This window comes from Girardinichthys multiradiatus, chromosome 14 (assembly GCF_021462225.1).
Source record: "Girardinichthys multiradiatus isolate DD_20200921_A chromosome 14, DD_fGirMul_XY1, whole genome shotgun sequence".
NCBI classification, from domain to species: Eukaryota; Metazoa; Chordata; class Actinopteri; order Cyprinodontiformes; family Goodeidae; genus Girardinichthys; species Girardinichthys multiradiatus.
Window position 1 is genome coordinate 21,612,758 of NC_061807.1, and position 16,561 is coordinate 21,629,318.

Sequence of the window (16,561 nt, forward strand, 5' to 3'; positions counted from 1 at the left end):
CTTCAGCCCCCAGCACACAAACTGGACACGTACACACATTCACTCTCACGCTTGGCTCACCCGCGGTTTGGAGGTCACGTCACAAGGACAAGAGTTTGGTTTGTAAACAACAACAAACCTGGCTGTCTTTCCACACTTGCAGAGAACAAACCAAACACAATGCTGCGTGAAAGCAGTAATATGCAGTGGAATAACTGGATTCAGTTACAGTCCTGCCTCACTGTGCACTTAAATAAAAATCATCTAATCGAATGAGATTGGAGCACTTGTCTGGAAGTGCAGCAGAAGAGCAAGGCATTCTGCAGTGAGAAACGTTTTCATCTCATTAGTCTGATTTTTTAGGGCTGCCAAGTCTTATATCCAGCGTGAGCTTTTCACGAATATCCTATCACACGAGAGCAGAGTGGCTGCACACTCAATATAATAAATATCAGCTTTGAATAGTACTTATTTACTGCAACACTTTTCTATGTGAAAAACTAAACAATCTGCACATTAAGGAAGTTATAGTCTTTTTACCATGACACACACTCTTGTGTAGCATGATTAAACTACGTTCAGATATAAAAGGTTTATAAACTAATCAGTCTCATGTCTATCAAAAATCCTTCAGCTTCATCAAAAAGTCATTTTGAAGGATGAAAACTTTACCTTTTCCACTGAGTGATAAAGATCACTCAGTGGAAAAGGAGATTTCTGTTTATTTACAAAGAGTAGGTTTTAGAAACATTATTTGGATTAACGATTGTAAGAAAGATCAAATTAATTAAGCATAAAAGTCATTATTAGGCTTGCTACTTGTCCTTTGTGATCCTTTTTGAGGTGTTCATTTACAAAACCTTCAGGTGTGTTGTGGAAAAAGAATATTATCCATGCACTGTTATGGTAAGAAATCATTCAGTGAGGTTTAATAAGTAATCTAGTACAAGAAGAACAAAGTTTCCACAGAGTGCAAGAATGTTTGCTCTCTCTCAGAGAGTTGCTCCCACATAAACAGTCGGTTGCATGTCTCCTATACATAGGACAGGAGAAATTCAACATATTTACGAAACTGATAGTGGGAAGCTTCTCGGCAATAAAGTTATGTTAAAAACTGGCTTGTTGTTCATCTACAGCAGAGTACCTTCAAAGTAGGAGCAGACAAAACAACTTTACACAAAGTTCAAACATAATAAAGAAATAACCCATAGCTCAAAGCAGTCATACAACTTTATCAGCAAGAAACAGATTTTTCCACCACAGGTGTATTCGCAGACATGCATCATCTGCATCATCTAGGATCTCATATGTGCTCTCTGCAGATGATGTTCTTTTTGACTCAAGCCATGACCTTCACTGTCAATTGAAGTTCGTAATTCACACAGTTGAGTGTGAAGTGTTCAGGATAAGACACAGATGCTCCTCTAAGTCCAAGAACTATGTTCTCACACAAGAAAAGGTGGACAGCTCCCTACAGATTTGTGGTCAGTCTTTGGCTCAAACGAAAGAGTTCAAGTTTCTTGGTATCTTGTTCATGAGTGATGGTAGCATGGAGCAGGGAATGAATAGATGGATTAAGGCGTCATCTATTGTTGTGAAAAAAGAGCTGTTCCTAGAAAACACCTATGGTCATTAAATATAGATCATGTTCAAAAAAAGAGATCCCTAATACACTGTAGACCCATAGGGCTTTGGGGTGGGGCAGACTTTTCTACACCCCTACTCACACAAGCACATACACACATAGCTAAGCCAAATGGTTGAAGGTCATACAGACACAGCAGTTCTGTCAGACTTGTTGGACATAGGCAAGTCAATCAGTTTTGGCTTGCAGGAACTGTACACAAAGATAGCAGAATGTGGTGCAGCGTACGATGTGAAATACAGAAATCTTTGCAGTGATTGATTAGGATTTTTTGACACAGTCAGGCAAAACCATTCTGGATGGATCCTTTTTTTCAGTCTCCGGACTGATCTCAGGTCCTCAGCAACCTGAGCTTTGGGGGGAGAAGACGCCATGAGAGCCTGATCAGCCAATCAGAAGAAGAGTTTCGTAACCTGACAGATATGTTGCGTTAGATCCAACAGTTTTTTAAAGACCTTCTTTAGATTTATAGAGATGAAAACTTTCAATGAGGCTGTTTCACATTACTTTATTTTAAACATGTAATCATTCCATTAAATGGTTCACATTCAAGGTTTAACATACTATTCAATTTCAAAGCTTTATTGATTTCTAAATTAAACCCAAAAGTTCATTCATATTAGAGACAAATATTCAACAAAAACACTGACAAAGTCACATGCTTCTCATAGTTTGGAGATCTTCTGAGGCCAGCTGCATGGATAAAGCTGTTATTTTGGGTAGACCTGTGGTCTGGCATGGACCTTTTGTAGGAACCTGGAAAAAGTAGAGCTCTTGTAGGTGAAATATACAGTTGAGGTGTTTTTGTGCTCCACACTATTAAAGATAATGGCTCACGACAAGTAACACAAAGTTGGATAAAAAGTGTAGGTTAAACATCAAGTTTAGTAGGTAGACATTTTCTGCAATCTTTAAAGCTGCAGAATATTTAAATAACATATTAAAATGTACTAGGTGGTCTAATGGTTAGGTTTCAGTTAGTTGTACAGTATTTCAAGCCTATTGTGGTTAGTCCACTCAGTGACCTTCAATCACTTTTAGCATCCCTCCATTAAAAAGAAAAAATAGTTTGCATTGAGCAAGTAAAAGTAGACCTCAGCAAAGGTTTGGCCAGTTAAATCAACCCATTTAAAAACTATGACAAAGGCTTTTATAATTTGGTCTTTCAGTTGTTGCTGGAGGGGTTTATGCCCCTTTTTTTCTCTAAATAGTTATTAACTTTTGGACATCCTAAGTGCACAGTTCTTCAAAAAACAGATTACGATCATTTTTAGGCCATCAGCTTCCCCTTGTCCCATTTGTGAAGTTTTTTTTTTTTTTTTAAAGTAAAATGGGACATTTTGATTTGGCAAAGCCCTGTGAGCTGGAAGCTTGTAACGTAATTTCAGTCTTCCAGACCTCAATTTGACTGTTGTGGCTTTGTTTCTCGAATACACTTATATTCTTTAAGCATTTCCTGCTTTCGAGCCATATTTTAATTTCCCAGGGGATTTACAGATATTTAACTTAATCCTTGGTTGGGATTGAGTCTTTTATGGGATGTTAGATATTTGTTTTCTTAATTTAATTTAGGATTACATTTATTACTTAATTACATGTACCTAAACTGAAATAGTTTAAATGTCCTTAGGAGGTTGCACTTTGACCTCAGGTTTTTTGAAGGCGTAGGCAGGGGGCAGGGGGCACGTAGGTGGTTTACTTAAGGTTTACACGGGAGGATTTTTAATGCCGATTTCTGCCCCAATCTTCCCCTTCCGACATGCCCTGATCATCGGGATGGCTCTTAAGATAATCTTATGAGATATTCCTGCCATGTGTGTTGTGTTAAGAGCAATCTAGTCTGCTTGGAAGGACGTCAGTACTGTTCCGACCTCAAATCGGGGAAATTCAGCATGTTGGATTGTCTTGGACCAATATCCTACCTTGGTGGTGTTCTCTGAGGATAAACAGCATGTAGCCGGTTGAATGGGACGTGTAGCCAATCAGAAAGTGAGGTGACAGAAACACGAAAGGGAATTACTCTGAACTCACTTTTGATCTTGAGAGGGTTTGCGAGATTTCTCATGCGGAATCTTTCACTTTAAAAGGATCACTAAGAGGAAGTTAATAGGCCTTTCCCCATTAAAAGATATTCTAGAAATCTTATGACCACTTATTCAAAATCTTAAGCCACTGTACAGTGGTGTGTTTTTGAGGCAATCAGAAGTGCAGTTGATGGTGCGCTATGGATCATTGCATGGGCCTAAGGCTACGATCACGCTGCAAGCAAATCCCACTTTTTTGCCCATATGCGACCCATATCTGACTTTTTCATGGCAGTCAGAACAGCATAATTCTGTTGTTTTCACCTCCCAAAAAGTCTAATTTGTGCCACTAAATCGGATACATAGCTGATAGGTTCGAAACGGTCCACAGTATGAAGAGTCATGTTGCATTTTATCAGACATTTACGTCACTGTGCTGGCTCCGACTACGCATCCACACAGACTTCTCTACAGAAGTAGCAGTCACTGCTCCACAAGCTGCCATTGTTGTGTCACACATTTCAAAAAGTTCCACGTTTTTCTTGTCCATGCTCAGAATATTTTCCCAAAAGTCTTGGATCATCAAGAGGATGTTTTGGAAACATGACACTGGCCTTTTTGTGTTCGCGGTGGTTTTGACCTTAGAGTTCTCCTGTGGTTTTTGTCTTATGTTGAATCCTGAACATTGACCTTAACTGAGGCAAATGAGGCCTGCAGTGTGTTAAATGTTGTTCTGGATTGTTTTGTAACCAAAGTTGTTTGGCCAACCATAGTGCGACCAACAAGCAAAAACAAGGGAAATGTGTAAAGAAGGAAAGGCTTTCATCGCACTGAATGTATATATGAGCCTCTGTGTATCATTTTGACCCTTTGTGCTTTATAGGATTACCTGAGCATTCACGACCATCACCAGTTGGCAGGGGACCTCTGTTTTAAGACTATAGGGCACAACCCATTGTTTTTGGCGTCTATTAAATGATTTTCTGTCCTAACAGATGTACTCAAGCAGTAGTTTAATCTTGTGTGTATCAGCTAAATGAGCACACAACCCAAAACCCGCTGCAGGGAGAGAAGCAAACATATTTATAGTTGAAACAGAACAGCTTTAAGCTGCGAGATGCTATTTCTTTTTCTTTCTGAGGCAAAGAGGCTGAATCCTGTGTTCTGCTGTTTCACGTTCAGCTGTTGCTGCCGATTTGTGTTTCTGGCTAATTCATCATGCAGATGTGCTGACAGTCCTAGTCCCAGTGGCACGGAGAACAGCTTCAGTAAGGGAATCAAATTAGCCGGAGTGGTTTTATTGTTGAAATAAAATGCTGAGTCATGAGGTTTCATTTGAAAAAAGTTGTGTACAGAGGAGAGGAGGACTCATCTTTTTTGTTGCATGTTGATCCAGTATATTCCATTTTACATCCCTGTTCAGTCTATTTGATGTTAACTTATCTTTATGAGTATCATAGTTTCATCTCGCTTCTTTCTTTCTTTTTTTTTTACACTCCTTCAATCTAAATAAACTCTGCCTCCTGGAGGCTCATTTTCAGACCGAGTCACTGTGAAGTTCCAGAGTGTTTTATATGCTGTTCAAACTTTGCCTTGCACTTATGCAGCGATGACTCAGAGAGATTTTTGTCTTTCTGTTTGTCACTTCTTGTGCCTGTGTGAGTCTTTTGCACATTACGTGATGTACGTAGAGCCAAGCGGACTTGTACTGTTCTGTCATGTTCACTATTTCCCTTTACTTTGTGTGTATGTTGCCTTACCTTGTGTCTTTTGCTGTGATGTTGTAGAGCTTGGGACTTATGGGAAACTAAAATATTATCACTCAATGACTGAGGAAGGTAAGCCCAAAATTTTTCACTACTTCCTTGTGTAATTCAGTTGTCGTCATCCTCTCTTGGTTTTGTGTTTTTTCCCCCCTCACCTCATTCCCATGATGAATCGATACTTTGCTTCTACCTTCTTTTTGTGTTCTTGCTTATGACACACATTTTGCACAGTTTTGCTTTTCATTTTGACAACCCTCTCTGAGATTTCACTGACATAAGTGCAAATCATGGTGTCCATGCCATTTTTTAAGTTAATTTTAAGTCTTTGAGTCTTCATATATTGTGTTGCCCTCAGAAAATTTCGTGTTTTTCTGTGTGAGGTGTTTTCATTTTTTTTTAGTTATGTGAAACCAAAAAGGCATATGCCTTGCAAAATTATTCATTTATATTTTGCTATGTTACAATCACAAATTTGAATGTACTTTATTAGGATTTTATGTAACAGACCAACACAAATATGGTATTAATAATAATAATATCAATAATAACTGTAAAAGTAATTCCATTATAGCTCACTTATACCCTAGAAGTTTAAATCTAAACGTTTTGCACATTTTTGTCCACTCTTTACGAAATAACTAGAATTCAATAAGGTTGAATGGATAGTGTCTATGAACAGCAATTTTCTAATCTTGCTACTAATTCCTAATTGGATTTAGATCTTGACTTTACCCAGGTCATTCTAACACACGAACTTGCCTTGATCTGAAGTATTATTCTGTTGCTCCAGTCTTTTGCAGCCACTAACAGTTTTTTTCAGGATTGTCCTGTATTTACCTCCATCCATCTTTCCACCATTTCTGTCCAGTTTTCCTGTAAAATGTGGGAAATATCCACACAACATGATGCTGTCGCCGTGATGTTTTACAGGTAGAAAGATGTGTTCAAGTTTAGATGCAGTATTAGTTTTCAGGTAAGCCAAAAAGCTACATTGTAGTCTCCTCTGACCAGAGACTTTCTTCCACATGTTTATGTGGTTCATGGGTTTGTGCTGTAAAGAACAAACAGTTGTTCTGTCAGATTTTTCCACATAAGTTGTGGATCTCTGCAGCTCCTCCAGAGTTACTCTACCTCTCTTGGCTGCATCCCAGATTAATCCTGCCTCTCAGTTCATATTGTGGAATGTTTGATAACTTAACTCTGTTTTAGATTTTTCTACAACTCTTTCTCTGACCTGCCTGTTGTGATCCTTGGTCTTTATGATGCTGTTTGTTCTCTGTATGTTCTCTACCAAACCTTTGAGGCCTTCACAGAACACCAGGATTTATATTGACATTAAATTACACAGAGGTGAACTGTATTTGATAATTAAGTGTAATCTTAAGGTAAATGGTTGTATGGCTTTTATTTAGGAGTATCGGAGAAAAAGGGCGGAATAAAAATATCACAACACAGTTCAGATTTTATATGTAAAAACAAAACGTAATAACAACATATCACCTTTCTTCCTAATTATGCAATATTTTGTGTTGGTCAAATAAAATTATAAGGAATTTATCTGAAGTTTGTGGTTGGAACTGTACAAATGTTGAAAATACTACTTTTGCAAGCAACTGTATATTAAATTCTGTGAATGTACTAAAATATCTATTTCACAGGCTGTTAAAACGTCAAATGCACAGATGCACATTCACGTACAGAGTTCAAGAAACAAAAAACACAAGATCTCTTTTTTTTTTTTCCGCCATTGCTGTCTCCCGGTTTCTTTGTTCCTGTAACCCATCTGCGTTGCTGAGAAATACATCATCCACGCCTCAGCGCTCGCTCAGAGGTTTCACTTACACCAGAAGCGGGTGCGCACACCTGAGACGTACGATGCTGAATTTGGCAAACCGGAGTGACTCATCCACCCGGCATTTACGTAACGAGCAGAGCTGACAGGGAAACAGAGAAGCTGTGTCAGAGCCGGGCAGGGAGAGAAGCAATGGGCTTGGTTATCCTCAAAGACACTTTAATATTACACAAATTATTTGCAGTTCTGGCAAAGTGTAAATGGTCCTCATAGAATTGATTAATTAAGCAGGTCTGTGAATTTTTCTTTTTATGTTAAAGCAGTGGGTTGGTAATCAGTAACAACCGAAACCTTACACCTTTTTCCTTGTGAGAACATCTTTTTATTATATTTGCAGTGTCATTCCAAACCAACCTCTCCATAAGCTTTTTTTAATACTTTTTAAACAGCTAAATGATCTAGCTCTCAAGTAAACATGCTTGTGACACAGAATATTGTACATTTTTACAGTTTTGCTCTTTATAGAGTAACACAAGTAAACCAGAAAGATTCTAACTGGATAATTAATTAGGCTATCTCCTTGGGTAGGGCCTTCAGGCATCAACCTAACAGACATGCTGTTTATAGCCTGTCAACAGGAGATTTCAAACATGGTGTTCTTAATAAGAGTGATGAGTCCTGCTTTTTAGTTAACACACCATAACTTTGAGATTTCAGCATTAGCTGAAGTTGTAGTAGCCTTCTTTCAGCCAGCTTGCCAGCAGTGCACAGCTGTAGTTGGTGTAGGGGCAGGGGGGGCCTTTTTGTTCCTAACCGCCACAGAAAACTGCAGTCATTCTGACACTTTCTCTAGGGTTGTATTAAATTAACTGGTATTTTTTTCCGTTTGTGTTGGAAAGAATGTAAGAAAATAAGATTTTTTAGATGTGGCGAGTTCAGGAGGTATCCTTTGAATCTGATAGTATCTCTTTGAAATCCATAAAACCATGTCATAAACTCTATAGCGTTTGAAAATATTTTCACTTGGACTTGCCTCTCTATTAACTCCTTTATGCTTTTGTAGATTTTTACAATATTTTTCACAGATAGTGTTAAGCAATAACAAGATATTACAAATACTGGAAAAAGATACAAAATTATAGTAAAATGTGACTGAATGATTGAAGAGAGTAAAAAAAGATCTGTCAAAAAATACCAAATAGTTAGTCAGAAATAGAAACCCGCAAAACTAGTAAGAACTACAAAAACCATTCCTTACATTACATTACATCTCATATCTGATATTTATAGTAGTTGTGCAGTACTGTGGAAAAATATTTCTTCCATTACAGATCCCCCCTAAATATATTTAGATCATCAAACAAATAAAATATCAGAAAGAAAAAACATGAATAAATGCAAATAGTAGTTTTTAAATGATTTCATTTATTAAGGATATTAAAGCTATCCAAATCAAACCAGCCCAGTGTGAAAAAGTATTTGCCCCTGTTGTTTGAATCAACCACATTGCTTGAAGGGTTGTTACTAGTCTCAGTAAGGTTTGATTACTATCCAACCTGTAGAATGAAGAAATTACTTAAATAGAACCTTTGTGACAACATGAATATGGCTAAAATATACCAAAAATCATCACAGAAGAACTCGGAACATTATCTAAAACACTGCAGGCCTCATGTATCTTAGTTATAGCTTGTGTTTATATGATTTAATAATAAGAAAGAAACTGAGCAAAAATGGCCTCCATGGGAGAGTTTCAAGGCCACAACTACTGCAGCTGACCAAGACGATACCACATTTTGCAACAGACATGTTGATCATCATTCACTTTTTGGAAGGTGTGTGTCTGTAACTGGCATAAATTTAGTACAACATTTTAGAAAAACAATTTCATACAGTCTGTCAAACATGGTGAAGGTAGTGTGATGGACCAAGGCTGCTTTGCTGCTTCAGGACCTGGACAACTTTCCATAATTGATGGAACCAGGATGTTCTGCTCCATAGCAGAAAATCCTGAAGTAGAATGTCCGACCATCAATTTGTGACCTCAAGCTCAAGTGCACTTGAGTTATGCTGCAGAACAACATTCAAAAGCAAACAAGCAATCCACCTCTGAATGACTCAAAATATACAGGTCCTTCTCAAAATATTAGCATATTGTGATAAACTTCATTATTTTCCATAATGTAATGATGAAAATTTAACATTCATATATTTTAGATTCATTGCACACTAACTGAAATATTTCAGGTCTTTTATTGTCTTAATACGGATGATTTTGGCATACAGCTCATGAAAACCCAAAATTCCTATCTCACAAAATTAGCATATTTCATCCGACCAATAAAAGAAAAGTGTTTTTAATACAAAAAACGTCAACCTTCAAATAATCATGTACAGTTATGCACTCAATACTTGGTCGGGAATCCTTTTGCAGAAATGACTGCTTCAATGCGGCGTGGCATGGAGGCAATCAGCCTGTGGCACTGCTGAGGTCTTATGGAGGCCCAGGATGCTTCGATAGCGGCCTTTAGCTCATCCAGAGTGTTGGGTCTTGAGTCTCTCAACGTTCTCTTCACAATATCCCACAGATTCTCTATGGGGTTCAGGTCAGGAGAGTTGGCAGGCCAATTGAGCACAGTGATACCATGGTCAGTAAACCATTTACCAGTGGTTTTGGCACTGTGAGCAGGTGCCAGGTCGTGCTGAAAAATGAAATCTTCATCTCCATAAAGCTTTTCAGCAGATGGAAGCATGAAGTGCTCCAGAATCTCCTGATAGCTAGCTGCATTGACCCTGCCCTTGATAAAACACAGTGGACCAACACCAGCAGCTGACACGGCACCCCAGACCATCACTGACTGTGGGTACTTGACACTGGACTTCTGGCATTTTGGCATTTCCTTCTCCCCAGTCTTCCTCCAGACTCTGGCACCTTGATTTCCGAATGACATGCAGAATTTGCTTTCATCCGAAAAAAGTACTTTGGACCACTGAGCAACAGTCCAGTGCTTCTTCTCTGTAGCCCAGGTCAGGCGCTTCTGCCACTGTTTCTGGTTCAAAAGTGACTTGACCTGGGGAATGCGGCACCTGTAGCCCATTTCCTGCACACGCCTGTGCACGGTGGCTCTGGATGTTTCTACTCCAGACTCAGTCCACTGCTTCCGCAGGTCCCTCAAGGTCTGGAATCGGCCCTTCTCCACAATCTTCTTCAGGGTCCGGTCACCTCTTCTCGTTGTGCAGCGTTTTCTGCCACACTTTTTCCTTCCCACAGACTTCCCACTGAGGTGCCTTGATACAGCACTCTGGGAACAGCCTATTCGTTCAGAAATTTCTTTCTGTGTCTTACCCTCTTGCTTGAGGGTGTCAATAGTGGCCTTCTGGACAGCAGTCAGGTCGGCAGTCTTACCCATGATTGGGGTTTTGAGTGATGAACCAGGATGGGAGTTTTAAAGTCCTCAGGAATCTTTTGCAGGTGTTTAGAGTTAACTCGTTGATTCAGATGATTAGGTTCATAGCTCGTTTAGAGACCCTTTTAATGATATGCTAATTTTGTGAGATAGGAATTTTTGGGTTTTCATGAGCTGTATGCCAAAATCATCCGTATTAAGACAATGAAAGACCTGAAATATTTCAGTTAGTGTGCAATGAATCTAAAATATATGAAAGTTAAATTTTCATCATGACATTATGGAAAATAATGAACTTTATCACAATATGCTAATATTTTGAGAAGGACCTGTAAATAATTTAAAGGTTTGGAGCAGCCTAGTCAAACTCTGGCTTGGACTCTGATTGAGATGTTGTAGCATGACCTTTGCCACTCATGTTTCAGAACCAGCCACTTCCACTGATTTAAAACAATTCTGCAAAGAAGAGCAAAAATTCCTCAGCAACTCTTGATGGCATTTGCTTTTTAAGTTTGGGGGCAATTTCTTTCTCACATAGGGTCCGGTTGGCTTTTATCATTTTTTCCATTTTGTATTTGCTCAACATTAAAATCAATTTAATGATTATAAATTTGTTGGATTCCTTACTGTTAAATAATTTACAAAGCACGACTTGATTATGATTTCCCACCCACATTTTACAGAAATACACACTCACTGTCAAACACAAAAGCAACTGAGAATGCCACCTAAGGTGAGTGATGTCTTGGCTTTTGAACATGTGATGCTGTCTTGTGAAACCGTAGTGCGTGCCATGTGTGCTCGTACGAGGGGCTATGTTTTGCCAAACAACGAAAAGACAAGGTGAGAGAAAGATGGATGAGTGAGGAGGAAGAGAAGTGATGCAGAGATGTGGAGCGAGTCAGAGGAAATGGGAGCAGAGGAGCCGCCAGCAACTTGGGGTTATTAATGATTTTGCCTGAAGGTCACAGACAGTGTCGACATGGCTGGGTGGAGTACATATTGACGCCTTACTGTGTCGAGCACTGACAAATCAGCTTTGCTGCCTAAAATAAAATTAAAAAAAATCTTTTGCATTGATTTCAGGAGGGAAATTAGGCTTAGAGAGAACAGACACGCAGGGTCTAATATGCAAATATGCAGCTAATTAAACATGCATGCACAAAAGCACATGAATACTAACTTTTTAGATTCACTTACTGAAACGTTATTTTCTTCCTAAGTATGTATAGTCAGCAATTGTTGGAAACATGCTCTGCAACTCAGGTTTTTCGGGATGTCTGTACTGTGGTCTGATTTCTGTTTTCTTTGCGAATGATACAAGATCTTGCTGTTCATATCTTAATATAGTTTTTGTGAGGGGCTTAGTTTTGTTCCCTCTTGTGAGCTGATGGTGGGAAATAAAGACTAAATGGTTCCGGGACCCCCCAGAAGACAGATTATTCTCACAACAGATTTTCTCCATGACCTCCATCTAGGATCAGGAGATTGCAAAATCATCATTATATGATACTCCACATCATACTGATGCTGTGTTATTTGAACGACACCATAGCGTGGAAATTTTTACGTATTTGTCCTGTGCCTAAGAAATGTGACCCACCATAGGTCAGGGGTGACAGCAAAGGAACAAGGCTGAGCAGCTTTGAAGATGCTTTGCTCCAGATTTAACCTCCGTCGACTCTCCTCTTCTTTTTTTTTGTGCATGCAGGTAAATTTCGTGAGAAGGCATCTATCCTTCACAAGATTGCTAAAAAGAAATGCCAAGTGGAGGACAGCGAGAAGGCCAATGGAGTAGCAAGCCGTGCAGGTAGACACCTCAGTTATTACAAGATTGCACATTACCTCACTGTCCTTCCTCACTGTCCTTTTCACAATGTCATTAGGTGATTCGGGTCTCCTAGGAGCATACAGAGTGAATATAAAGATGGAGCTAACAGGACCCGATCCACTAAAGTGAATTAATCCCTCTTCCACCAGCATCAATACATGATTTCTTCCTATGTGTTTCTAACCTTTATGTGTCTATCCAAGTGCTTGAAAATATTGTGTATTGATGCAAAATATAAAAACTGTCATCAGAGACCCTCATTCACAATTTCTGACATGCTGTAAACAAAACAAAACAAACAGCTGTACAATATATCGAATTGCAGTCGTTGTTAAAATATCAATGTGTATCACAATTGCGAAGGACTACTTGAAGACAATATTTGGTAGGATACTATATTTCAAGTGTCATCATTGACACTCCGCATATTGATAATATATTTGGCCAATTGTATGGACTCTAACTGACCACACCTAATGTGTTTTTAGTAACAGAGATGATAAAGAAAACAGGAAATGGTAGGGACATTGTGTAATAGTAAACAAGGAAGGGAGTCAAAAAATGTGGGTTAATCATTATTGATATTGTCATTGCAATTGTGAGTGTTGTGATTATGAATATGAATATATTATTTAATATTTAATATTAATAATTTATTAAATAATATTTCGTTCTTTTAAGGGTTGTTCTGTGAATACCAGCCCAATAAGGCGGTGGTATTAGGACAAAATTAAAAGGGATGAGCCAAGCTCTGACATTATTGAACATCAAAACTCTGAACACACACAGAATGATTTCACACAATTTCTTAAAATACAAGAATTTTTTAACAAAAATAAGTCAACTGAAAGTCAAACAAACTCAACAAACTCTTTACTATGCTAAAACAACCCAACTAAACTACCAAGCAGAATTAAAGAATAACGAAGACTAATAGACTATGTACAATATAAACAAGTTGATTAAAGATGATTGAAAATCATGACAGAAAGAGTGATGCAACATTACCACGCAATGTTTATGTTTGAGAACCAAGGATTATCTTGAAGAACCTGGAAGTGAAGTTAAATTAGTCTTGGAACCAACTTAGGCAATAATTGGTATACCTTCAAACAACCATTCACAAGATCAGATAAAATATTATTTTAATAAAACAACATTTTAAAGAATGATTTGCTGAATAAAACCAACCTGCTGGATGACCAATTCTCAACGATGTTTAATTAGGTGCCTTTATTCATTAAAATAATATTTAAGGACATATTATTTTGAATAAGAACCAAACCTTTTTGGATAAATGGGTCTTAATGGTGTTTAATTAGCTGGCTTTATCTAGTACAAATAACGTAAGGAAATATTATTAAGGAAATGTTAAAAAAATATTATTTTGAATGTGGACCAACAACCTTTCTGGATAAATGATCTGTAGCTGGCTCATCAAGTGGGTGAGCACGTATTCTGAGCCGTTAGCGGTTGGAGCTAACAAAAGAAGCTTATAGTTGTTACCAGAATCAAACATGTACCTTTAAAATACCAGTAATATGGCGCGTTATGGTCGATCTGTATTTAAAACCCACCCTTTAAATAAAGTTTGTCTTAACTTTAAAAACAACACATCATTAGCTGAGTTTCTCAGCACAAACAAAAACAAACGTCATTAAAAGAACATTATTTAGGTTATTTAACTCTAACGTAATTTTCTCTGCTCAAACATTACCTCTTACGTGAACCGTGTTGAGAAGGAGTTGTCTTTGGCGTTGAGGAAAAGGTCCACGTGGGGGTAAACAAAGGGTTAGCTTGCAGCTAACCTCCGTAGCTATGGGGTGGGGCGGCTCTTGAGCTGCATGCAGAGCGGCGGTTTGTCCTTCCTTCAGACCGGTTAAACCGCTCCACTCGACAGGGTCTCTGCTGGGAAATCTCTGGAACACAGTTTGCTTCTGTAGACCTCAGAAAGAAAAGTCAAGCCATGCTTGTACCTTAATTACTCCCTTGTGTGAATGAATACCGGATACACAAACAGCAATTCATTCCTACTTAACTTTGTGCATACGATCCCGTGTTCGTCCAGTCATCCAGTTTGAGGAGTTATGTCTGCTTGCCAGCAAGGAGACATACGCACTCTGTCTCCAATTACAGATGTTATTGTTACTGCACAGCCCAACTTGGTTGTATATTAAACCAATTGTTGGGGTCACGAGTCTTAACATTCCTAAAAACATCTCTGGTCTTTATGCCTAAAACTATCATTTACATTACCACCGTTTTAAGACTAAGACTACACTAAAGCATTACAAAACTACATGTGTGGTCTTTGCAGGGTCACTAAGACGTGTTCTAGGGTGCATTAAAAATGTGCTTTGCTTCCAATTATGCCTAAAGAATGTGAAGTTTTGAGCATGCACAAAACTTCCATGAAAGTCATGGTGGTTCATAATCACACCGGTGTAGAATGGTCATCAGATAATTTAAAGCAGAGCTGGTCACAAACACTGCATGCCAAAGCTGCAGCCTCATAACTTCCACACCCGGCTGGTAGCCCTGGAATTAATTATTATAAAGATTACTGCGGGACAGCTGGTATGTGCATCCCAGTTCACTTGTGCTCTGGCTTCAATCCAATTATCTCACCAAGTGGCTGAAACCAACAATCCACAATCTCCACAGTAATAAATATCACTCCACGATCAGGCATCTTTCAAAAGGAGATTTATACATGCAGGCTGCCACTATAATAGAACTCCTAGCTCCCAAGGCTAGGACCAGCACAACTGCTGCAGGTGTGGTTAGCAAACACACCTTCAAATTGAGCATAGGTTAGTTGTAAGGGGTTGTGAGTGTTTTAAGCAACATTTTAAATTGTAAATGTAACTACTCTAGCATCAAAAGTAAGCCCTGGCTAATGGTTTATGTGTTCTTCAGACAGTTGGAGAAAGAAGAAAAAAATTTTTTTTTTCCAAATCTCATAGTGTGATTCATAAACTAACTGTAGGCTTCAGAGATTTGTGATTGCCTACACAATGAATTGAGATTTCCCAAATTTGCCACAATAAAGACACATTCAAACAGTCATTATAATCCATTGTCTAAAGGCTCAACCCATTTGCATTCCTAAGCTTCCTGTTGGTTAACTTAGCCAGAACCAAGGTATACCGTACCACTTTTATGCAGATGTCAAGCATCAGGACATGTGATCACAAGACCTTTTTCTATTTCACAATTTTTAACCCTACCCCACAGAAACAAGAGATTCATGAACAGTTTTTTGCCAACCTGAGTTCTTTAAAACTTCCTGAACATTGGCAATGCTTTCAAAATAAACCTTATAGCAATATTCTTTAAAAAACTAATTTAAATCTATTATTGTGATGCATTTTGCCAAGAAAAGGGCTATACAGATACTATTTTATTATTAGTTGATTATGTTTACAACAATGCGCATGTTCTCACTGAAACTTTAACCGACTTTATAAAAACTTGCCGAGATTTCCCAACTGAAATGATTAATGAGATCACAGCCGACGTTAAACAACCATGACATTACCAAGGACAGCCAAATTGATCGCAAGTGTTGTCTTCAAGCAGTGTTTAAATCAATCACACTCACTGCCAAGAGTAATTCGGGTGTGCTTTTTTCCCCCTCAAAGCGCACCAGACCAAACATTGCAAAATAAACACAGGCCCGAAAGAAGCGATTTCATGGCTTCGGTGTTAACAGAGCAGGAGAATCAAAGCAAGATCAAAAACATAAATTTATGCTAACAGAGCCACATTAACATATTAACCTCTTAATCAACATGCAACACTGGTGGTCATAAGAGCAGTCTCAGGCCTCTCATTTGTTAAGTTCGGTCTAAAAAGTATTTCCTGTCAGCGTGGTGTACATAATGCGGTGCACTTCATTCGTATGTCATTTTGATCTGCAATATCACAATCCAACCGAGGAGGGGTGAGGTCATGTGCTGGGATATTGTCATATTAAGTCCCATTATCTAACTGAGACTCGTCCTAATTGTGTCACAACCACAGTTGGATTAAAGCAATTTCCTCAGCAATTACAGTTTTATCATCTGATTACATGGCTTTGGGCTTTCTGTATTTTAGTGAGGTTGGTGAGTGA

General features: G+C 38.4%; 1 protein-coding gene across 6 annotated transcripts in view; it reads left to right on the forward strand.

Annotated features, from left to right (window-relative positions):
- Positions 1–16,561, forward strand: part of LOC124880700 (sodium/potassium/calcium exchanger 2-like) — an 85,511-nt gene that overhangs the window by 48,728 nt on the left and 20,222 nt on the right. For 3 of the 6 annotated variants that reach the window (XM_047385974.1, XM_047385973.1, XM_047385975.1), the window contains 2 exons: positions 5,436–5,486; positions 12,325–12,423. In XM_047385974.1, the coding sequence (XP_047241930.1) occupies positions 5,436–5,486; positions 12,325–12,423 (150 nt within the window). The remainder of the gene's footprint in view (positions 1–5,435; positions 5,487–12,324; positions 12,424–16,561) is intronic. The other 3 variants (XM_047385976.1, XM_047385978.1, XM_047385979.1) reach the window with 1 other exon arrangement.